Source organism: Coturnix japonica, chromosome Z (genome assembly GCF_054131305.1).
Source record: "Coturnix japonica strain WE chromosome Z, WE-NBRP24, whole genome shotgun sequence".
NCBI lineage: Eukaryota > Metazoa > Chordata > Aves > Galliformes > Phasianidae > Coturnix > Coturnix japonica.
Genome location: NC_140702.1, coordinates 55829861 through 55855449, shown reverse-complemented (window position 1 = coordinate 55855449; position 25589 = coordinate 55829861). Strand labels below are relative to the sequence as shown.

General features: G+C 40.4%; 1 protein-coding gene across 2 annotated transcripts in view; it reads left to right on the top strand.

The window, feature by feature from the left end:
* Positions 1–1385: 1385 nt before the first annotated feature.
* Positions 1386–25589, top strand: part of PLPP1 (phospholipid phosphatase 1) — a 50262-nt gene continuing 26058 nt past the window's right edge. Inside the window, exons 1-2 of one of the 2 annotated variants that reach the window (XM_015848714.3) lie at positions 1386–1765; positions 22352–22503. In XM_015848714.3, coding sequence (XP_015704200.1) covers positions 1708–1765; positions 22352–22503 — 210 coding nt within the window. In that variant the 5' untranslated portion in view covers positions 1386–1707. Of the gene's footprint in view, positions 1766–14446; positions 14602–22351; positions 22504–25589 lie in introns of both variants that reach the window. The other variant, XM_015848713.3, reaches the window with a different exon arrangement.

Here is a 25589-nt window from a genome sequence, read left to right as displayed (position 1 = left end):
TGTGATTTCTGGAAGAACCAGGAGAAGACAAATAAATGAATAGGGCTTTAACTTGACTTTAGGGTTCTCTCAGTTAAAGGAAAAGGGAAACAAAACAATAAAATAAGCTTACCAAACAAGAAGTGAGAGGTTAAGATATTTCAGAGAGTCTAAATACAAGATAATAATACTCAGCTATTTAATGGAGGGATACAGTATTGCTTCTGACCTTTGTCTGTTGTTATCGTTTTACTCATATCCCAGCTAAAAAGTGCTCCTTAGCACAAACCTGGTCAAACAATACAGGCAGATTTGTTTGGTCTGGAAGGGGTTGTGTTAGTGTGTTTCCCTCACTGACACTTAGCTACAGAGGAAGGCCCAGAAAAACCTTCTGAACACTCAGTACAGTTCAGGGCTGACCTGATCCCCACACTCTGCTCAGCTGGGGGTTTCTAGGACATCTGCCAGCCCTGTGATGGGAATATGGTTGCAACAGCAAGGAACATATCCCTTGTGCAATGGAAAGTTTGGAGAGGAACTTAGTGAACAATTTTGTCCCTGAATTCTGTCAGAAGACTTGCTCTCCCCTCAGGCAAGCTGTCTCAGGGGTAAAACAGAGATGTAGAAACTGCACGGCAGTTAAATATGTTTAGTTCTCTTGCTTGGGAATGCTGTGCTGCTACAGCTCAATTTTCAGGTGTTCTAAGTGTCGTGACTATAACATACCATCTTCTGGGAAGGGTTCCACTTCAATTAGGCAGTGTGATGCCTTTGGTCTCTAATTTACTGCACAGGGGTGTGGGTTGGGAGAATTGTTTGTCTGAGAAAGATTAGCATGATGCTTTGGGGCTGGAGGAAGCAACTGCATGCAGTTGTGCATGGAACATTTGCCTTGGGTTTTTTTCTCTCTCTCTTTCCTTTCCCCCTCCCAGTTGTAGCTGGCTTGCTTCTTGGATGCTGAGGTAAAATCAGGAAGTATTTCATATTCTGCTGTACAGAACTTTATTTATAGACTGTCCGTAGAGAACTGCTTATGTAACATATTCAAGACAGTGTGCTTGAGAGGGATACACAGTGCGCTGAGGGACATCTCCATCTCCAGCGCTGGTTTCTCTTGCTGATGTCCGTTTCCATCCGGCAGGTGACGAGGTCCCTTCAGGTGCAGGATCCCGCAGTGGCCCCGGCCCCTCGCGGTGCACAAGGTGTCCCGGGCCGCCCCAGCAGCCCTCTCCCGCCGCTGCCGCCTTAACAGCTCTGACAGCACCGAGAAACCCGCCGCGCCTCACAGGAGGAGCCCCGACTGCCGGCGGCCGCCTGAGGCGATGCGCGCTGCGCGCTCCGGAGCCGCAGGCCCCGCCCCGTCCGTGTGCCCGCCCCCCGAGGAGGAGGCGGGGCTGGGCCGTGCCGGGCGGAGCGGGCGCCATCGGCAGGGCAGGCCCGGCGGCTCGGCCGTGTCTGCCGTGCGGGGTGTGTGCGGCCGCGGGTGGGGGCCGGGCCGTGCTCCTGCGCTCCCGCCTCCCCTCCCTCCGACCTCCCCCCCCCCGCCGCCTCCCTTAAAGCGCGGTGGGCGCCGCAGTGGAGGCAGTAGCGCAGTGCGGGTGCAGGGCGGCGGGGGGCGGGCGCCATCGTCTCGGGCGCGGCTGAGCTTTCCTGCTGCCCGCCTCCGCTTCTCTCCCGCCCCTCGGGCTCCGGCTGTCACCGCGTGAGGAGGAGCCGCGAGCCGCCAGCATGTTTGACAGGACGCGGCTGCCCTTCGTGGCGCTGGACGTGGTCTGCGTGGTGCTGGGTAGGTCGGGGGGCGCGGGGCTCCGGGCCGGGCGAAGCCGAGGTGCTCGTTGCCCCGCACGGTGCCGCGCTGCCCGCATGCACGGCGCTCCGTACCGCGTCCCCGCGCCTCTCCCCTCTGCTTCTGTCCGCTCCGCTCCCTGCTCCTCCTCCTCACTTCACTGCCGCCGACAGCACACGCAAGGATCTGGTCACTGGCTGTCTCCAGCCGTCCCGGCTCTTGTCCCATAACAGCGGAGGGCTGTTAGCGCTCAGGGCTGGGTGCGGGCTCAGGAGCGCCGGCAGCTCCTTCCTTTTGTTCGCTTTTCCTTCCCGCACCTTCCAGGCTGAGCTCCCTGCGGGGACGGGAGGAAAGGGGTCTGCGGCCTGAGACTGGCTGCTGCAGGAGGCTCGGAACTGCCCTGAATGGTGAGCCAGGGGCAGCAGTGGGGGAACTGCTCGTACTGCTGTCAGAACTGGCGCGTTAGGTGTTATGCAGCAAAGATTCAAGTTGCTTCAAGGTCTGAGTTGTGTGTTTACTCAGAGGGACTAAGCTCTTGCTACAGGTTGAGGTCTGAAGTGGGATGCGTTGGTCAGAGCTGTCTGTGAGCGGCTTTGGTGCGGGGCTGTGCTCAGGGCTTGGACCGCAGTGCTGCTGAGCCAGCCCAAGGAGCGGCATCCTGCTCACTCGTCTCTGTCAGTCTGTCTTCTTCCCTCTTGGAACCACAACTATGACCTGTCAGTTGTCGTTCTCTTCTCTGTAATCACACGGTATAAGCAGTGGCGTTAATTATTGATCAGCCTAGGGGATTTGCAGTGCTGTGACTCTCCTGGACCTTTGGGTTTTGAGACCCATGGAAGCATCTTTGTGCCAGACAGACTGCTCTTATTGGTGACTTAAAGGAAGCATTCTTAAGGTGTGGGATTTTGTTTTGCTGTTCTTTATCTTCACTTAAAAATCAAGAGTTCTGTGCTTCGGTGATAGAGCTGGGCATGCTTTTGTTGTGTTCAGCAGGCAGTGTTCAGACAGGTCTGGCTCATCAGGTATCTTGCTTGGAGATATCTCTAGCATCAGTATAAAACATACAAGCCATGTTCTTGCTTGCTTAGGCTGATGATAGGTATTAGATGCAGGTTGTTAGTCTTCCTATTTGAAGGAACTAAATGGCATTCGCTGATGAAATCCGTGGTTAATAGGATGAGCTCTTTCCTCCCCACTTCCTTGGTAGTAGGGGAAGATGTGGCTAGAGCACAGTATGAAGCACCTTGATGCTTGTGACTTTAAGCATGCTGAATTAACAGGTTTCAGAGACATTCCATTTGGGACAAAGTCATAGAGATGAAGGAATTGGTTAGATACTAGGTAAGACTGAGTTCTTGTCTCTTCTCTCTGTCTCCCCCATAACTTTGGGAGGGTCCTTAGAACATGGGGTTTGAGTCTGTGCATCTGGTGGGGGGGGCGGGGGGGGATCTGTTTTAGTTTTTCAGTATAAGAAATAAGAAAGTATCCTACTTTGCCCTTCCCCCTACTCGTGTGTTTCGGTATCTGATCAAATGGCCTAGGTAACTGCCCAGATAAAGTGTCTTGCCGCTAACCTGATACATAGTATCTCCACTAAAGAGTCCAAAAAGCCGCCAAGAGAAAGCTTCCCTAACTGCTCTGTAAGCCAGCTTTAATTAAGCTTTGTCTAGGGACTAAGGACTGAGCTTTGTCTAGGCGTAATAGCCTATTCTGCTTTGCAGAGGTCTACCAGCGCTGTGCTTGTGACCTGAGGTAATTCTTACTAAGGGAGCAGTTTGTCTGGCCTCTTCTTGTCCCACTCCCACCTCTGCTTTCTCTGTCGGTGAAGATAGGTAAGAAAAATAATAACTCAGTTGTCTTAGCAATGCAGAACAGAGAAAACAAGGATATCACTTCAAGCAACGGCGACCTGAGTTGTGAGGTCGCTGTGAATGCGGATGACTGGCTTTATGTGTGACTTCTTCCAACCATTACTTGCATAGCTTCAGTTTTCCCAACATCTTAGAACACAAATGTTTCAGAAGGGGAGGAAGAGATAAAACAAATAACAAACAAACAAAAAACCTTCTGGTGAGATCTTGTGTGTGATTATTTTTAAATTGGTTGATTGAAATGTCTGGCAAGTGATGAAGAGGGAACCAGAGGTTCAGGTAATAAAAGAGCAGGTTAGAGTCTTCTGATTAATGTAGTGTCAAGCCATTGGACTTAGGTTTCAGGCAACCAAGCTGACCCAAAGTTGTTCTTAACTGGCCTTAAAGGAAGCTCCCTCCCTGTCTACCTGGTAAGGGAGAGAGAGTTCTGGGAAGGTGATCTTAAGCTATTCTTATTATCAGAATATTCATTTTTCTCCCAATAAGCATCAAACTGTTATCTAAGAAACCACACAGGCTGCAGACTTCTGCAGTGCTTGTTGATAGAAGCAGAGCAGTGAGGAGGCTGTGAGCTGCGGTGCAGGCTGTGTGTGTGCTGTGTGGCTGCATGAAGGTCTGCAGTAATGCTGGGGGAAAAGTTCCCTTACTCTGTGTGGTCCAGTAGATATCAGTCAGCAGCTACTCTGTTCTCTAGAATGCATAATGGCCAGGGCTACAGAGCTTCCCTCTCCTGCGTGATAAGGCTTATTACTGCGTGTTTGTCCTTATTGTACTGATGGAAAGGCATTTCATATGGCTCATATGGCTTAGCACAGATGTGTCTAGGACTTGGCATTCAATTTAAACAGTAAAGCTGTTTTGCACTGCTACTGAGAGTTGGGCCATTTCTTGTTAATTATGTTCACAAGGATAAATAACAGCTTATAAGAATGAATTTTGGTTAGGTTTTGACTAATGTCTTCAACAGGGCTACTATTAGATTTTATTTAGGCTCTTTAAGGCAGTTAGAAAACACCTTAAGAACAAAGTTGGGAATCAGCCCAGGATGAGTGAAGGAGTATTAAATCTGTTTACTTTTTAGACCAAGCTCATTAAGTCCTGCTAGTACTGGAGAAAATGTAATTTATTTAATTTATCATTAATTTCTGCAGAGGTGATGAGTAGGGGAGTAAGGAAAATATTCCCTATGAAGTTGGACTCTAGGATGACTCAGTTCAGGTCTGTGTTTGGTGCGATTGTTCAGCTTAGCTGCAGGGATCAGGTTCAACTGTTTCCCATCCTCTTCCTTGATTTATCAGTGATGCTATAGTTACTGTTAGCAAGGAGTGTTCTTGTCATTGTGATTGCTGCTGTAATGTAAGAATATGTATAAACTTAAATTTGGAAACATTAAAACAAACTCAAACAGTTTAGACCTTTATTCTTCTGATCTTTCTGCAGTAGGCTGTAGGGAATGGCTGTAGATGGCTGGACCATTCTGTGCTCCTTGTACAATGTTCTTGATTTTAAATACCGTGATTCTGTTCTGAGAGCATTTGTTGGCGAAGGCAGCCTTGTGCAAGACAGCAAGGTGTTGCTGTTCAGTGAGGAAAGGCCTGTCTCTATGTGGGTTAGAACTTCCTGATTGATTGCCCTAGTTTCAATAAAACATCCTCCTCTCTTACTTATGACTCATGGATACATGGGTCACCATTCTTATTTTCCACACCATGTATATGCTTAGCTTTTTTTTTCCTCTAGCGCATGAGTTCATAGTTAAGCCATAACAGATTTGTGCCAAAGAGCAGCTTATATTCAAATGACACTGTCCACTGTGTACCACAGAATGGTGTTCAGTAGGACTCTTTAAGTTCTTTGGAAACACATTTGTCACCTAAAACTCAGAAGGCCTTCCCTCTAATACAGTGCTTTCTTGAACACATAAGACTGAATTATTTATTCTTTTTTTTCCCTAGTTGAGGCACTGTTCCTTGGTACTTGGTAGGGAGATCTTCTTTGTCTTGCTAGGAATCCTATGGAAGAGCTTCCAATTAGAATGTTACTAGTTAATGAATACTTCAAAGTCAGCAGTCAGGTTCTTGCTTTGCCAGGTGTTGCTAAGTGTTATCTTGTCCGCTGGCTAACCTGTTTACAAGAGAAGTTCTTGCACTTGCCTCTAGCAGCATCATGTAAACCCTGATTTACCTTCCAGTGACTTCCTGTGAACCAGATCTTGAACTTAGCACTATACTCTTCATTCTTGGCAGAGCAAAGGAAGATGCTTCTCAGCAAATGTTTGAATACTGGTGGGTTTTATCTGAAACAGGCAGAAGAACTTTCACAGCATGCTGGTATAGAGACTGTGCCCTTTGTTCAAAGGAATGAGAAGAGATATTCCTGTTTCTATATTCTATGTAAAATGAAATACTGCACTACAGCTAAATGCTAAAACAGTGCATCCCTCATTGTAGAAGTGATCCTACCTTGTCTATATAGCTGCTCTGGTGCAAGCTTGAGCCTGTGCTGATTCAACACACTGACAATTTAAAGAGTTGGATCGCATGAGCTCATACTAACGAAAAGCACCTTTGCTTGGCATCTGCATAACCACAGCCCTGGTCTAAGGGAGCAAAATATTGGTTGACTGTTGATGCTTAGTTGTATTTAGGAGTATTTTCATGCTGACAAGATACCAAAGATCAGGTAAAGCTGTGATAACCTGCTATCTGTGAGCCTTCCTGAAGGTGTGGAGGGGGGTAACATGGGAGTGACATAAATCTGGCAGGTACTAGATGATAAGAGAATTTGCACTCAGCAGCCTTCTGACTAACTTAGACCTTATGACAGACAACAGGGTACTGCTTCCTCAACTAGATCAGGAGAATTTAAATAGCAAAACAGACTCTCTTTGGATGGTAGAAAAAAGGAAACATTTTGTTCAGCATTTTCTTTTTTAATTTAGAAGCTTACTGGTAAAAAAAAAAACATATATACTACCCATAGAAGGGTGGCTGTGAGCTCTGTCAGGAGTTCATTGGTATGGGATTCTTTTCTCTATTCCATATCCACCCCATCCCCCCCCTGCCCTGCCAGAGGAAGCCTTTCCTTCTTGGGGACTAGTCACGTAAAACAGATCTTGTGAGGTGGCTTTGAGATGTTAGCTAGTCCCCCCGGTATAGAAGAAAGGGACACAGCTCTTTGGTACCTGATCCTTTCCTAAGGAAGGAGAAAGTAGGAGCTGTACTGGGGCAGATCTTCAGCCAGTCTTTTCTCTAATATTATATAACAAATTTCAGCATCTCAGTATCTTCCTTTCTCTTTGAATAACTCAATATAGGCATTTTTATCCCTCTGTATCTTGGTCTTTTGTTGATGATTATAGTTAGCCTGTTACTGATTCTTAGATATCTGAGTACTGGGATGTTGAAGAACACATAAGTATCTATAACTGTAGCTTCCTTACTCTCAGGTATCTAAAAGGCAGTGTATTCAGATTATCTTAAGATGATGGGGCTGTTTTGGCATTTAGCAAGGTGGGAGAATAGCTTCAGACAGGAACTGTTCTCTGTTAAATACTCCAAAATGACTTCTCAGTCAACATATCCCATGTGTATTTACTTGCTATTAATTGGTTGAGCTCTGTAGCATTTTCCTGAGTCAGTGAAATCAAAGTCTTTAGTGAGTCTATACTGCAGTGCTGTTATCCAGTTAAAATATTCTAGCCCAGTGTGGTGGCTGGCTCCAGAGCTAATGAGATTCCCGGGGAATACAAGTACAATTATTTCTATTTGTGTGCTTACTTCCCATTGCTTCTTTAATCCTAGGATTCCAGCCATCAGATCTGGAAAATGCAAGTGTTAATCATAATGTGTGGAAGCTTAGATCATAGTTAAAACAGTAGTGATTTTTCGCTAGCACTGGGAAGTTATTCATATGAGTGTGTATGTATGTGTGTATATGTATATATATAATATGTGTGTGTATATATGTATATGTAAAAGCACTGGAAGATTTCTCTGTACTGTGGCAGTATTAACCATTCAAGAATCAAGAGCAGTATTGTATAGATAGTTACAAGTTCTGGATAAATCAGTATTTTCTTCTCTTGAATTAATATAAGGCAAATGCTTCAAAAACCCAAAAGTATATGGAACGCACTGTGTATGTGTGAAATCCTTGTAGATGACAAATACAATTTTATGGGAATACCAAGGCCCTTTGTAGCACTTCTGCTGTAGAACTGTGGTTTGTTAGAGCATGTTTAAACATTGTAAGCCTCAGTGAGGAAAAGAGTGTTCATATTCCAACAAATAATTTCCTGTTTTTCTAGAGACTGAATGGTATTTTAGATCAGGATGTATGTGAAATCATCTGAAAGCCTCTTGCTGTTCACCTCCTCAAAACTAAGTTTAAAATGGAAAAATAGTTGCAAATCCTGGAATTTAAAAGAACACTGTTCATAAAGGACACCTGAAGTTCACATCAACTGCAGCTTTGGAAAAAAATTAAAAATTCCTCCCTGTCTTGACAACAGCCAAATTCGACTTTTCAGTTTCTTTTGCTATATTGTGTTCACAGTAAGCATATTGCTTTAGGTAGGTGGTTTGTAGAAGATCTTGATCTTAAGGAGTGTGTGCGTGGTTTTATATCTGTGGGCTTTTAGATTTTCTATACAGTACAGACAGAGCCTTTAATAGGGCACATAATACAGTGATAAATATTTAATTTCACCTCAATAAGAAGGGTTGTAGTGGGAGAACTCATTCTCCTTTGTTCTGGCTGCAGCCAGCTCTCTTCCTTTGAGTGTTGCCATGCAAGAAGCTACTGATGTTTATACTTCCCTTTCCCACTCTTACCTTAATTTCTGCCCCACACATATACTTTTAGCAATTAATCTGTTTTTATTCTTTATCAGGTGTCAGTTATAGAAGAAACTAGCCTCTCCCTGCTGGATGAACTGCTGGTAATTCCATGTGGTTGTTTCTGGGCTTGCTTAGCTTGGCCTTCCTCCACCTACTGACCAGAAGCAGAACCCGGGGCACAGCCCTTTGCTTTTGTCCTCCTACAGGATCACTTGAGCTACTTGATTTTTCCTTGCATTCTATAGAACAATGTAGAGATAGAGAGTAATATATCTTAGTTCTTATTTTTGTATTTGTCTTCTCTGTGAGCATTTAGTAAAATACAGCTGTTGGTCTTTCCATTCACAACAGGTGCTTCTAAAGTTCTTTTTTTAAGTTGATTGCACCATCTTCTTGGAGGGTGAAATGCTGAGTTAAGAGAATGCAATTCACTTGTTTAAAGATGAATCAGATAGACAAACATTATGTAATGCAGATAAGTAAATTAATGTTGTCATGTAGTACTAAGTTGTTGAATATCGATTCAGTTGTAGTTTACTGCTAGTAAATGACTGTAAAACATGCTGTCCTGCTTTTAGGTTTAGCTCAAAATTATTTTTTGCCTCCTGCCTCCATCACCATTGCTATTTTTCAACTAAAGCATGAGGCAGAGGGAGGGAGTCACTCAGTGAAACTATTGCTAATTGGTCCAGGTTGCTGGTCTGGCTTTTTGTGAGGCAACTTGTGTATAAGGAAATAATTCAAAATGCAGTCCATCTACAGTTGCAAACTTAGCATAGTATAGCAAAAATTCAAATGTAGTTTGGTCTCTACAGTGTATTTCTATTGATTATTGGAGTCTAGTACACCTAGTGTGATCAGAATAAGTGGTGTGTGGGTGATAAAAATATTTTTCATTCCCTGGGGTAGAAGATTAAGATTAAATCTCTGGAAGGTTCCTGACACTGCACAAGGAGGCTACTCTCTCTTCTCACCTAGTGAATATAGCTTTTTTTTAAAATTTCTTTTGTCCACAGCTCACCTTTCAAAAAGTCCAAAGTCTATAAACACTTTTTCTTAATTTTTTCCCTCCTCTCTGTAGAAGCTTTGTTTTCCCACTGCATTGTCCCTCAGGACTCTTGACTACCTATCTGTTAACTTCTCACTGAAAAAAACCTTTTCAGCACCATTGCTTTTCTGCAGAGAAAAGCTTCTTTTACTCTAAAACTCACTCTAGTAGCATGAGGTTGACCTGTCTTTCTTTAAATCTCTCACATTCCTCCTTGCGCTGGATTGTACATTCCAAATTGAGCAGGAAAGCAAACATATCTGTCCCAGCTGAAAATAAAAGCACAATTACATGTGTATGAGTGTGAGGGGGGAAAAGGCTCACTTCACACTTGCTTGCAATAGTGGTTACTAACTATAAATGTTCAGTTCAGAATGACACTATCTACACGGATTTGGGGTTGTATATCATGTAGAAATACTGTGGTAACTTTCTTCAGTGAGTAGCTGATAACTGATCTGTTTTGAAGATAGCATGTACAGTGTTCTGTGGAGGTTTTTACCCATACAGCCTGAATTCCTGTTTGATGTTCCTTTCCCCCAGTTCAGATGTAAATTGTGGATCTCTTTTCAAAACCCAGAGCTTACTTTGTGCCAGGGTATCGCCATCAGAATGTAGTGATCTTATTTTCGTGTTTCTGTATAGTTGTTCTTCTGTGTTGCGGAGAGCCTACAATTGACAGAAGCTTTTAAGATGTCACAGATCCTAAAATGAACATTATATTCATCCAACGATAAGGAGGCTATTGGGTTGATTAAAGGATGTTTGCGAAAAGTAGTTAATTACTTTAATCTTGCTTAAAACTGGGGAGGAGAGTGGCATCCAGCCAGAGGTGATATTTCGTGAGGCACTTAAGCCGATCTGAGACTATGGCCAAACTATCCACAGTCTTGGGTATTTGTTTCTGTTTTGTACCTTATACCAGTTTCAAGTTCAGCACTCAGCTGGGTGAGTAAGATCCATGTTAGATAGATTTTCCTTTTATTTTATTTTTTTCTTTTCCTTTTATTTATTTATTTGAGTGGGGAGGCAGGTTAATGTCAAAAGCTGTTAACATTATGGTAACAAGATAGCAGGTCAGGAAAGTCAAGGCTACCTTGAAATTGCTCTTAAGAACATGACCAGAAACTTCTGGAGCTTTGTGAGTGACACACTTGATTCTGAACAGCTAATATGAAATATAATGAGAACAAAAATTTGAGTCTTTCAACTGTAAAACTGTAAGAAATAGTCTTAATTTCTCCAAAACAGTGTCCGTATCCTTGATTAGGAAAGGGTTCCTAAATTATAAGTAAGTGACAAACACAGTAATTTCCATTTCTGAAGTTGTTTCCTGTCCCACAGTATTCTCTCAAATATTGATCTTAAGTATTTTGGCAACTCTCAGCTGTAGCAGAGGCTACCTCATCTGCAACTGCTAGGATATATTTTGTATGTTTAGATAAAGATACCTGGACATGAGTCAGCAATGTGCCTGTGCTGCTAAGAAGGCTAATGGTGTTCTTGGCAATATTTTACCTAATGCAGCCAGCAGGTTAAGATAGGAGATCCTTCTCCTGATCTTGGCATTGGTGAGAACTCAAATGAGTCCTGTGTCCAGATCTGTACAAGAGGGTAGCTTAGCTTTGTATAATGTATATTGCCTTGTTCCTAGCAGGTCTAGCCGTGAACTTAAAGCTGTGTCTTCCGTCTAGCTCCTGTTTGCTCATTCCAAAGTCTTGCCACCTTCAGCCTCCATCCTATGTTCTTTTCTACTCTGGCCTATGTGTTTGAGGCTTTTTAACTCTTCTGTCATAGCTGAAGTCTTAAAATTTCTAAGGTTCTTTTTTTCTATTTAACTTCTGGGTTAGCGTATGAGTCAGAACTAGAGCAATAGTGCCTTGCTACTATATAAACAACCTGGAATCTACTGGCCACTGGCAGCTGACTAGAGCAACTAAGAGAACTTCTAAAGGAGAAGAGAAACCTCAATTCTGAGTCTGAAGCATGGGGAACTTCAGGAAGGCCATGCTGGTACTTGGTACTTGGAAGGTACTTTTGGCTAGGAGAGGAGGGAGAAGAGGTATATTGTGAAGAAGACAAGGTGTGAGCATTGCTCTACAAGATTACTTTTTTAGCTTTGTAATCTGATATTTGGTTGTGGTCATCTTTTCCTCCAGTTTGTAAGAGCTAATGGATCTGAACACATGCACATTCCTCAAAGTTCAGTGTGCAGCCAGCTTGCTTAAAGGTCATGGAGAAGTTTGGCACCTGTAACAGCAATACTGGTCTGTTACGTACATTAATGTTACTTTCTATTGTGAAAACTTTAGGGTTGTTTGTCTGTGGTGTCTCTCTCTATAAAATGAGCAGTAGTAAAAATATTGCTACTATTTTGGCATTGATTAATTTTCTAATAAACATTATTTTCTGAAATCTGCTAATCCACCTCTGGGAAAGAAGTATATCATTTAGATTTACACTACTGTTAAAACTGTGATTGAAGAAATGAGCACTGGCAGCCAGTGTTGAATGTATAACCAGTTTCTTCATGTTCTTTTACTTCTGAGCACATGGATTAATTTTGCAGTTACTTTCATGAAACTGTCCTCATCTGACTCCCCTTGCTGTTTTTCCTCCCCATTCCAAAACTGTCCAATCTTAATTTAAACCTCCTTTTCTTAATTTAAACTCTAGATTATGTACTTTTAATTGCTTTTAATAATGTAACTAAATCACTTTATTTTAACAAAAATATACATCCTTTGATGAAAAGGATATGGAAAGAAACAAAAATGTTAGAAGTACTTAAATGTAAAAGCACCAGAAGAATTTGGATAACTTTATTATGTAGCTGTTCTCACAAACTAGTTTTTTTCTCATTAAGTTTGTTTATGAAAAGTTTATTTAATGGGAAGAAAACTTCTATAGTTAACTCGTAATTTAGTGAAAACTGGTTTCTTACTTAAATTAAATTTGAGTACAGCATTTTCAGAAGCTTTCCTTCAATGGAGAGGAAAAAAAAACCAAACCAAAACAATAAAGTGCCCTCAAGCTTATATCTTAACTAGGTTACAGAGTGACTAATTCTCTCCTGTTGCAGTTGCACAACAAAAAGCCTCTTTATATTCAAATGAAAAGTTATTTTGCTGGTAGGCTTAAAATGTTGCTTCTCACACTCTTAAGGTACTTTCATTTTACTTGGTTAGTAGCTCTTTTCCAATTCCTAAATAAATCTTTCTTAAGGAAAAAAAAAGTATGACCCAGAACTGTAAACCTGTGAACATTAGTGGCAGGAAACCTGGAATCTGTGAGCTAGGAATCCTGTGATATTTGCATGTGTTGGAGTGTCTTCCAGCTTCTGACTGGGACACTTGGAAAATATATTTTGGCAGCTGACAAAATGAAGTAGCCTGTTCCAATGAACCTAAACTCAAGCACCTTGAAAGAAAAGCCAAGCAAAACACAACAAAATCTTTTTGTAAAAAGCAGGTGATGCTGGATTAAAAAATAAATAAAATTGAGCTGGAAATTTCATAGACAGGTACTGGGGGGGAGGGAGGACAACACAGCTCGAAACTTCTTGATGTTATAGCAGCTTTTCTTGGCAGGGGGAAAAATATTAAGTATTTGTGTCTTAAGTAGTCACCTTCTGAGGAGTACTGGTTACCATTTAAAGAAAAATGAGGATGTGAATATTTCCATACATGACCTACTTGGTAGTATTTTGGTAACCTGTTTGAGAAGATAATGCTCTTGCCTATTTCATACAGTACTGCCAAACCCCACACCTTGACCCTGGATATGGATTGACAGAGATGAAAACAAGAAACTTGGGCTCTGACTTAACATTAGTGTAATCTTGCCATGGCCATGGAGAGCTGGAAACTGGCTCCAGGCTTGCACAGCAGCTTCACTTGATCCTGTCTGAGTGAACTTAATTCTTCAGTATGGCTTCCTTCTTCTCAAATGACTGGGAATCTTGATCAAGGGAAAGGAGGAATGAGGAAATAAAATGGCAAACTAGGATTTTTCAAGCTCATTTCTGCTTCAAATGTCTATTCTGAAGTCAGTTCTGACACTGACAAAAATAGGGTTTGGGTGAATGTATATTTCAGAAGCTATTGATGTCATTTTGGGAATGTCTGCCAGAGTAGTGGAAGTGAACTCTGAAAAGATGAAGTATGTTGATATGTTAGGTGGTATAAGTTCAGAGCTATTATTTGCTCTGTAGTGTCTTGTTTACTGTTGTTTGCATGCAGAAATCTTTTGAAGTGTAGGAAATCTGTGTAAATGCAATTTTTAAAACTAAAAGTCATATTGCTAGTCCACAGTGTCCTTAACTCCTGTTGTTGTCTCAGAAGCTCTCTTGTTCTTACCTGCATGAAACATATTTGCATGAAGTTTTTAACTACCCTGCTCAAAAGAAAACACATGCACACACACACACACAAAATAAACAACCCACAAAAACACAGATTATCTTTTTTTTCCTTGTTTCCTGTAAATACTGGCCAGATTAGTTTGTAGAAAAGGGCTGGTAATTCAGATACATGCCAATGTCATGGGCTGGTGGTGAAGGAGAGGGCATAAAAGGGCATATAGAAGGCAGCCTGCCCTCAGTTGCTGGCTGGTCAGGTGAGTGGCAAATGCTGTTCTTTAGGATAATCTCGGTTCAGTGTGTGAGGACTTTGAACTCTCTACTAAACTTCTACATCTGGTGGGTGATATCAGAATCTTTCGGAAGAGTGCAAATATATGATAAAATTTCTATTAAAAAGATTCGGTAAATACATTGCATGATCATTTACTGTGACCTGGGAAATTTGAGTTTTGCATGTTTGGTGTCTTCTTCCATGCATGTTTAAAAATGTTTTTTGATTTAACCACATGTATTGTTTCTTTTTGTTTTTGTTGTTTTTGTTTTTCCTTCCCCCAACAGCTGGCTTACCCCTTGGTGTTCTAAACTTGGCCAAAATAAAACCGTATCAGAGAGGCTTTTTCTGTAATGATGACAGCATCAAGTATCCGTTCCATGACAGTACCATCACATCCACTGTCCTCTACACAGTGGGGTTCACCCTGCCCATTTTATCTGTAAGTAGCTAATATATAGGGAGCATTGGTGATGGGAGTAAAATAAATACTTTCCAAGATTACAACATTGGGATTGTACTAAGTTGAAGCCAACAGAGGGGTTATAAAGGCTAAGTCCTGTATGTGGGTTCTTAATTATAAATAGCTGTATGCATGTGAAGGATGCAGTTAGCTACTTCTGTCTGCACAGAAAATCTGGTACTAATCTCTAATTGTTAGTAGCTCTAATCTTATTTGCTTCAGGAACCAAAAAAAACCAACAAAACAATGGGGTGAGGACTTGTTGTATTAGTGAGCCTTGTTCATTATCTTTGGGGAGAAAAATACTACAGACTTCCAAAGTTGTATGAGATAAATAATCTGCCTTTTGTTCACAATGAGTTAATCTGAATGTTTGTGGTGATAAGATTTTCCGCTCCAGTGAGGCACACAGACTTGTAAATAATGACTGTTGCTTCCATATACTTTCACTGAAATTTGTCTAATTTGAACACTGGTTTATGTTTAAAAGTGTAATGACTCCTTAAACCCTTCAAAATGGCTTGGTCTTTTGAAGACCACACGATTTTTATGAAGAATGATTTTAACTCTGCAGTAGATTTCTTAACAATATTTTAAGCCTGATTGTATACAAGTTTTAGTACCGTTTTAGAGAACCAGAATCTGAATACTCAGAAATAATCTTTAGCCTGATCTTCTGTTTTGCCTGTTTGCAGGGGTTGACCAAACAGTGTTAGAGTCGTAATCATTTCTGGTCTTCTGAGAAATGTGAATGTCTATTGAAACAGGAGCAAAGTTAGGTTGTGGGGTCTCCCTTCTCTGGAAACATTCAAGACCCACCTGGATGTGCCTGTGTGACCTGATCTAGGTGTTTCTGCTCTGGCAGGGGGATTAGATTAGGGGATCTTGCATTTGCTTTCTCTGCAATAAATAGAACTCTGATAGAGTTGTTATCAGTAGTATTCAGTTTTTTGAGGAAAATAGTTAAGAATTCTTTTTCTCAAACATTTGTGTGTATCTAAGTTAATGTGTAGAACTGCAGCTTCAGTTGATGAACTCTCTGAAATTGTAGATTTCAGTAAGACTTAACAGAGGTTATTTTGTTCTAGTAACATTTCACTTCTGATACACTTGTAGGATTCTCTTAGTAGAATTTTATTGCCTCTGTTCAAAGATTTTGAACATGTAATTGTAACTATAATTTCTAAAAGGCCTATGTTGTAGGGGGAGGGAGGAAACACTCGAGGTGTTTCCAATTCTGCTACAACCATAAAAAACGTATGCAGGTCATGTTTTTATTTCAATCTGAGTATCTTATAAACCTTCATGAAAGCCTGTTTTTTTTGGGGGGGGAGGGGGGGGGGCGGGGGAATGTAGTGAAGAAAAAGGCAATGACTCTGTATTACTGCTGTGTTTAGATAACACAGCAACTGGCTGTGGTAATCTTGGTTTTGAATTCCCTTTTCCTGTTCTTTTAAATTGCTGATTGACTAATATAAGAAGTCTAACTGATGCCTTGTTGGTAGCTTGGCTGAAGTTTGTGGTGCTAGAGGTCTGGAGTCAGTGAACTTGTAAAACATTTTCATAAAATAGTGAAAGTTAAAAGTAAATTACTTTTTTTTTTTTTCTTCTGAAGAGGAATCTGCCTCTGAAGCTGCTGGGACCCTATTGAAGCAGGGGGTGTTCAAATTGTATTTGTATTTCATTGCTAGAACTTGGAAGGCAAAGAGGATAAGGTTGTAGAATGAATTCTGGAGTTGTCTGCAAGCAGTTCTCTAGCCTTTTGCAGGAGGTGAAGACTAACCTTCATGCCCATTGAAAACTTAAGAGCTAAGGCAAGCTGTTCAGACCTAGGTTCTTGTTGTGTTAGGTGGATTGCAACTATCTGTTTTTCATACTCTGTCTCACCTGATCACACTGGCTGTTCTGCCTTAAGCAGAAAATTACTTGTGCAGGGAGTTGCATTTTTTTTAACCCTTTTCTTCTGCATGAAGTTGAATGACAAAATATTGCAGTTGATCTTGATGAGCCAAGGATTAATGGCAATTCTTGCTAGGTGCCCTCCTTAGCTATAACGTCCGTTTTAAGAAATAGAAAATAGACTTGTCCTGTTACCAGAAGAAGATGAAGTCTAACTTTGTCTGCAAAGAGCTGTGTGATACCTTTACCAACTCCTGCGGAATGTGAGCAGTTGTATGGAGTGATTCTCTGCTGTAAAGTCCTAATCAAGTTGTCGCAAAGCACCATTTTCCAGACAGGATTCCTGGTGCTGTACAAATGAATGCTATGGATGCTTTTCCTGACAACTTGTAGTGAATCTTTAAAAATATGCAGGGAAAGTGTATAACTTACACTCTGATTTGAGTTTCTGGTGTAAGGAGACCATCTCAAAAAAACTATTTATGGAATCTTTTTTCATAGGAAGATTAGGTCTTTTCTGGTTTTTAGCTACAATAATCATGTTGACATTAGAATACAGGATTGACATGGTGGTGTTTTTGCTGTCTTTATTCTTTGTCTTAGCCCTCTGAGGCAAATACTTTTCATTTTGTTGCCATGAAAAGAATAGGCTTCTACAGGATATTTACGGAGAAGTAAAAATACAATCAGTCAGAAACTGTAACGGCTTGAGTGGAAGTCTAATCCATTAGATTGGATGAGTCAGACTGTATTGGACAAGAGAAGTATGTGATGTAGCTAAGAAATACTTAGTCTTATCAGCTGGAGTTCCTGTATTTTTACTTACTGAATTCTGGCTGAAAGACTGTTTCAGAATATTCACCTTATAGGAAATGCTTGCAATTGCTGTTTGTACTTGTTCTTTAATTCTTGTTTTCTGACGGATCAGTATTATTCTTTCTCACTGATGTCTGTTGCCAGTGCAGTTAGCTTTACAATTAGATTTATAGTCCTCATGTTCTGTTGTACTGTGCAAATTCTAATTTTTTTAGTCTTTGAGATAAGAGTGTACTTTAGGAGTCCATCAGTCATATGTAAGACAGATAAAATATGTTTGAAAACTGTTTGAATGCTGTATCAGGAAAAAAAAAATGTTGGCTAGCTGATTAGGTTTCCCAAGACATTAGCATTTCTCATGTTTGCTCTATTACAGTGGTTACAACAGCAATAGGAAATAAAGTTTTTCCCCTTTAGATGAGCTCTGGAAGCTTGTCATTCCTACATGAGTAATTTAACCTCTATGTGTGTGACTCTGAGTTTACTATTGCACAGATCTCCTTGTGTTCCCTTATGCTTAGAGTAGTTTTTCAGAAAACTGGAAGACCTTGATCTTCCACTGTATCAAAGAATTGTCAACAGGAATGATTAATGAATTATACACTACATAATACTAGCATCATGACTTAATCCCTGGGATTACCCTGCTGGTAACCTTTTCCCAACCTTATAATTTTTCTTAGCACACCTTTTGTCATCTTCCCTGTAGGCGTTTTCCTCACTATGTTACAATTGACTTGGAAAATGAAGGATATGTAAGAGATGCTTTTTGGTGTTATTGTGTGAGAAATATTTGATAGCCTTTAATGACCCTTTGCAATCTCTACTTTATACTTTAAAGATAACTCATTATTTTACTTCTGTGTGAAACTTTGAACCCAATTGATTTTTCAGTAATTCTTTTATTGATGTGCTGGACTTTTCCTTTTGAAATTGTAGCTTGTTTGAGGAAAAACTGATATTTGTAGAAAAAGAGGGGCTTTTCCTTTGGCATAGTGTGACAATGTGCAAATATGCAAGGTGAGCAGAGATGTTTCCATCTCCTGCCACCTCAGTAATCCACTGTGACTCTCTACTACTTTCTCCTTGAGAAACAAATTTTGTACCTTTTAGGTGGATCATTCTCCTGACTAGGAAGTATGAAAGCTCTATACCTTTCAACATTTGTTCTCAGGTTCTGTTGGAGATGATCTTGATGTTAATGATGACTATACTGTTATGAAGACAGTGTCACCTCAGTCGTTCCTAGTCCTCCTCTGCAAGTTTCTTATTGCTTCATAAAGCAAAAGCTTCTGTCCTTTGGAACTGATATCTGTCAGGGTAATATAAGTAACATGTCTTATCATGAATGCAAGGCTAACTTTGTATTAAGAGGCCTTGCCTCTTTCAGTGCTTTTATGTCACTTCTGCTGCTTGTTTTGCTTGCATCTGTGAAAGCCAAACAGTGTGTGTTTTGTCTTCACATTCTCCTGGAGGGAGAGAGATACTTGTACTGCAGAAGTACTTAAGATGTGCCTTTGAAAGGATTTTAATTTAGATACTGAGCTTGGTTTTTGGGGATTTTTAAAAATCAAATGTAGGATCATTTAAAAACAGAACAAAACTCCAAATACTGAGCTATTTTTCTTGTCAGAAACAGTCATTGTCCCTCTGGTTTGACTTCTTCACTTTCTTCCCCTTGAAACCAGCTAGCAGTGAAATGAATTAGGTGTATTGAAAAAAAAATAAAATAAAAAAAGAGGAAGTAGATATTAAATGTGCTGTATAGAGCATGTTTTGAGGGAGCAGATACTGATATTGGATGGTACTTTAACCAAAAATGCCTCAAAATTGAGTATGATCATGGTATTCCAGGCTAGGAACTATACTGTACTGGATAAATAGTATATAACAGTTGTGGTTGTGTGATCCTATGTTTAAGTTTAATCACATTTGATCAGTCTGAATCTTCTGATTGTAACCTCATTAAGAAAACTGTTTTTATGAAAATTATAACTTAACATGCTCCCATGAATACTTGAAGTAATTATCCTTTCAGTACTGAATGTGCTAGAAGCAAGAGCACTTCTTAAATCAGAAGCACTTCTTAACTATTCTGTTTACACTGTCTTGATATAGGACAATGCTGCAAGCAATTACAGATTAATTACTGAATTTTAGAATCATAGAATCACAAGGTTGGAAAGGACCTACAAGATCATCTAGTCCATCTCTCTTCCCATTACCATATCTCATAGCTAACTGCATAAACTCAGTATTACTGAAGAGTGAGTACACGTTGAAGACACCTTTTCTTTGCAAGGAAGAATGCAGGTTTCAAAACATAACAAAACATATATAACCCAAGCTGTCTAGAAGTTTGCCTTCTTCATGCTGATGAGAAACTGCAGATGTGAGGTCTGGGTAGGAGGAAGTGAGGAGTAAGTCACCATGATGCGTTTATCATAAAGCAATCTTTCAAGAAGAGTAAGAAGCTGGTGACCTGAGGCCAGTGACAACACCTGACTAGGAGAGCAGAGATGTTAGGTTTGATAGCCATCCAGACATGGTCCTGGGCACCCTGGTTTGGGCATCTTTCCTGAGTAGGAGCTGGGCCGCATGGACCCAGGAGTCCCTCAGACATTCTGCAATTTGTGTGTTTAGACTGAACTCAATTTTGTGATCAAGAGCTTTACTGTGATTGAATCTAACCTTAAAAGAGTAGACCTGTAAAAATCATCAGTATGAGAATGAGTCTCTATATCTTTATGCCTTTTTAGACCTGAAGAAGTATTAAATCTTTGTATGTGTGCAGACCAAAAACAGAGATTTCATTCCATCATTCTCTGTCCTGTTGACAATCAGCAGGTTTGCTCTTGTTACACAGTGTAGCTAATTACTAAATTGCTGATGACGTACAGGTATGCTGTCATAACACCAGCATGAGGAAGGCAGAAATGAGGGCTGGGCTGTGGTGTCTTCCAAATCCGTTTTGTTCTGATTTTTAGGATTAATGGACAGATTTTTTTTTTATTTTTTATTTTTTTTGCCCGCTGGTAGAAAGGCTGTATTTGCACTGCATATCACAGCTGGGCTCTCAGAGCTCTCTGCTGGTGGGTATCTGAATGGTTCAGTGTTTTGGAGAGGCTTTGGCTTGGCCCAACTCTTAACCTGTGCTTCTGTCCTTTTTCTGCTCCACTTCTGTCTGGATGGCTTCCAGCACTAGGTCAATCACAGTCTCTCTGGCACAGGACTGGGAATAGCTCCTCTTTGCAGTGACAGGTTTTTTGTTCCCTGGAAGTAGCAGGAAGTTTTGCACGCTATTGACTTGTGTAATTGTAGCAATGCAGGCCACGTTTGATTGATGGTGATGTGCCCAAGTATCCCAGCTGGGCACTACCAGGAACTCTGAACTACTGAGCTGTGGCCCTGTGCTGCATCACATTCATCAGGGATCACTTTGAGGAAGTTTTCATCTTGTGAGTCATTAGCTTGTTGTTTGTTCTGCTGGTTTTAAAGTGAAGCATTTATTTAAGACAGCCAGTTCAACATGATGTGAAGGGCAAGATCTGAAGCAAATCACTATGTAACTGGAGTACTCCTGTGCGTGGCTTAGTTTGGAGGACTTTCTTTGTGGGGATTAAAAAGGGAGAAAGGATTTAGAAAAAGATTCTAAACCTTTATTTCTGTAAAACCAAGCCATGTAACTTGGTGTGCCCCAGCACATCCTACCACTTAATTCATTTACTACTTGATTGCTGTGTTTGTTTGTTTTTTTAATTCATCCTTTTTTCTTTTAATTCTTTCTATATTTACTTTAGTCCATACACACCTACTTGAGGGTGGTTGGTGTGTACATGAAAAGGAAGAGCTGGACTGTGTCTCCTCAGAACCTCTGTCAGGGGAAATATGACTACAACAGTATCCTTCTGGCAGGCAGCAAGGAGGCTGTTTTTAATCTTTGTGATAAGGATGGTGGTAGATTGTTAGATAAGGAACACTTTTCCACTGCAAATGTTCTTTAACTCTTAAGTTGATGTGCATTTTGTATGTGATGCTACTGAATTCTGAACAAGTACTCTTAAGCACTTTATATCACTAGGCTGTACATCCTGAAGTTTAAAAAAAAAGTCTGTTTAATTGAATGTTCCTGGTAGCCTCCCACTTCTTTTTTTCCTTCGCAATCACTTCTTTCTGAGGTTATTCATCCCTATACAGGCAGTACTTGCCGAGACTGTGTGTATTAAGCCTGAAGGATAAGGCTTTAAAAATGTGACTCTACTTGTTTGTGGGAATGTTTGCTCTATTTTGAGCTTCTTGTAAACTTTGCCTTCAAATGACCAGTTCTAGTTAGTGTTGCAGGTCTCCTGAGCTACAAACCATTTCATCTTCATCTTGTGCTTAGAATGAGTCAGAAATTTCTTTTGTGGAAGACAGGAATAAGATCTCCAAGCCTGAGGCTGTTGAGCATGTGCAGTGACCACATTATTCCTTGGACCTATCCAGTGTGTGTGTGAAGTGAGGAGCCTTCTATATACAAATAGTCAACCCTTCCCCTCCTCCTAAAATTCCCTTCTGCTCTTGCACTCCCTAAGGAGCACTCATTTTCTGCTTTTATGAAGTACAGTTTCTGCTCTCCTAATTTCTCAAGCTGTCCAGAAAAGAGGTAAAGAGACAGCTGTTGCTCACTGCAATATAAATGAGCGGTGAATAATTGTGGCAGTAGCAGCAAACTGAGTAACTCAGTGGCTGTCACTGAACTGTTTACACATTCATGATTTCAGCTGCTTTCATGCTTGATGTGCCACAAATGTGAACATGAAAACAATCCTATCCTCCTTCCCTATGCTTGTATATGTGATTCAGCAGCCTTTCCTGGGAGCTGCAAAGACAAGAAGGCAGTCACTGGGCAAAGTGCATAACCTTCTGACTTGCTGCATGCCTCTTTATGCACTTCTCTTTGCATATTTGGGGATGTAATAATCACTAGAGATTAAATGTTGCTTTTGTAATGTATTTTTTTCCTTTTTGCTAGCTGGCTTGCCTTTTGCAATTCTCAATTCAAGACGTATCCCCTTCCAGAGAGGAGTTTTCTGTAGTGATGAATCCATCCGGTATCCATACAAAGAGGACACCATTTCTTATAAGTTGTTAGCAGGAATAATTGTTCCTTTCAGTATAATTGTTGTAAGTTAAACTTTTTTTTATTGCATTTGATTTCAGAGGGGGTGGGAAGGAGGGGGCTGAATCTGTTAATACAGATCTCTAAAACTGTATTCTGTAGGATTTCTCAGCTTCAAAGTAATGCCCTTTGAGTTGGTATTAAAGCAGCAGTAATGGTGTTCTAAAATAGATAATTTGAGAAATTTTTGCTATTTGAAGACAAACAAATAGAATTGGAGAACAGAAAAAGAATGTAGTAGAACTATGACAGATTTATTTATTTATTTATTTATTTTTGTTACTTAATTCTGTAGTTTGAGATATGGGAAAATCAGTTTTTTATTGATTGAGAATAACACAAGTGTGCATTAAATGTCTGTCTCAGGCATTCCTGTTCTGGGAACTGCTCTTTTCAGAATACAATTTAACGTATTAGTCAGCTTTCCTATCTATTGCACAGTCACTGGAAATTCTTCTATATGTAGAAGTATAACACAAGTGCGAACTTCTTGAATAATCTAATAATAAAAACTCTAAATTCTGACTTCAATCAGAATGAACTGCAAACACAACCCTAGAATAAAAGAATGAGTGGCCAGGGGATTTCTGTCCCCACAGTTGCACCTTCACACAGTCCATTATTGTTGGAGCTAATGTCAGGGTTTACTTTCATTCTGTACCTCATTTGATTCAACTGAGTTCCTGTTGAAATTAAGGTTGTCTTTTCATTCCTTCCTCTTTCACACTGTATCAGTGAGTTGGAAATATTCCTTCTGTAACTGCTAGTGTCCATTGCAGGGGGGTGGAGGCAGTTTAGGATTTCCATTGACTGCAACTCCTAGCTTAGGTGAACTAAGTATATTTTAACTGTCCCTCGAGATTTAATTGTACACTGGCAGGTGAGCTGATGTAATAGCTTCTTATTGACAAAAAGTCAGGTTCCACTTATAGCACTGTCTTTTGCCACCTACGATGTAATGTCTGAATTGTATAAGCTCCTGGAATTCCTTAACCTGGTTGAAAATAGCTTTTAATTCTCTATGAGGTTTAGTGAAAGGGCTTCTGGAAGTGTAAGAGAGAAGAGTCATTGTTGATGCCTAAACTGGCATGAACATGTCATCAGTTGAGGGTGAATCTAGAGCTCACCAATTAACAGTTTCATGTTTTATATCTTGTGACTGCATCTAAATTCACACAGTGGCCTTCCAGGTGAAGTTTCAGCATCACAGTCCAGATCTGTCAGGAATCTTTTATATCAGCTCATTGTATCTTTGTGTTGACTGTATTGAGTTGATGACGCTACAATTTGAGCAGAGCTGAAACTTTCATGCCAGATAAGTTCTTCAGGTGTATTAAAATTTATCCAGGTATATTTATGAAATTAAAGCAGGAAAAAAAGCAGCTAAACATGAAGCAGAATATTGGCTAACTGCTTTTCTGGGCAACAGGTTACAATTGGGGGATATTGTGGCAGTCTGACTCTTGTACGAATACTCTAGACAGGGGTTTATGTCTAGGTTCCAACATGTCAATGTGTAGCTTGTGGTGCTTCTGGATGGGATTTTGTTTTTCCTTATCTGTAGAAATGTAAGGACTGGGAACCAGAAATAGCTTGCCTTGTTGTTTTTGCGGTTTTTTTTTTCTTTTTTTTTCTTTTTTTTGTTGTTGTTTTTGCGTGGGGTTTTTTTTTTGTTTTTTGTTTTTTTTTGTTTTTGTTTTTTTGGAGGGATGGGGGAGGACAGGAGGGGTGGGAGAGAAAGCCTGTGGTTCAAGAACTTAAAAGAAATACTGCAGAAACTTTTTTTCACTGTTGTCTGTTCAGTTAACTGGCCAGAGATCTGTGCTTGAAGATCTTACCTTTTATGGTAGGACTACTTCTTTCACTACGCTGGTAGTCAGTACTTCATTAAGAGTAGCCATACTCAGTCACAGCTGAGGTCCATCCAGTTTATTTCTTTTCTGCAGTGGTTAAAACAGAAGTAAGAACAAAAAAATAGAGCAAAGTACTTTCCTACCAGCCACTTGTAGCTGAGGGCCTGTCTGAGCCAGGAAAAGGCTTCAATGTACTTAGTAATTGTTATTGAATGTATTTCCTTTTGATCTTTATCCAGTCTCCATATGAGTCTGTATACACACTTGTCTAATGAAGCCACCTTCAGAACATTTTTTCACCATCTTTTAGTGGTGAAATGAAAGCAGTCTTGCCATAAATGTATGAAGTCAGATGCATAAAAGCAAATGTTAGCATCTTATCCTCAGTGCTTTTACAGACCACTGCAGATGAGTACTGTGAGTCCAGTGACATAGCTGTGGTGGTATCACTTTTTCTCATATCAGCTAAGATGAGTGACTTTCTTTAAGCTTTTCAGCCGTGTTGTTGTAATAGGATTCATTCTGTGATAATTTGTTTCAGTTTACTTCATTACAAGGTATTCTCTGGGGCAAGTAGATTTGCTGTAAGAGCATACTGACTTTGCACTTGAAATATTAGATTTTTCAGTTTTTGTCCTTTTTTTGGTGTTTCTCTGCTTCAGTCCATGTTCTGTTAGGGTGCAGAATGGAGAAAAAAAGTTGTTGTACCCTAATTAATTTGTCTGCCTGCTTTACATGTGCAGAGCTACTGACAGCCACTTTGCTCACGTGTCAATGCCTTTTGAACAGCTTAATTCACACTATCTCTGCCTTTCTGGTACCATGGATGTGTCACTCTTGTAAGTGACAGATGGAGCTATCACTGAATCCTTAGGGTTTATGAAAGTTGCTTTATACACATATATACAATCTACTTCTGTAGAAGAGCCTCTCTATATCAAATGGGGCTGGCTGACTCACGTCCAGCCTCTCTGGATGAAGTATCAGTAGTGAGGCTGAAGATTTATATACCTATTCTAAGAAAAACATGCTTTTGTGCAAAAGACAGAAGTTAGAAGGGAAAAAAAATCTCCTTCCTTATCATCACTTAATACATTTATGATGCATAGACTTTAAACATGAAAGATGAAGAATCCTTTGAAAGCCATGTCTTTCCTTTCTCATGAGCTTTTTCTCCCCTAAAGATAATAATATTCTGAAAAACAGCTTGCCCATATAACTTGCTCTTATAAAATGCA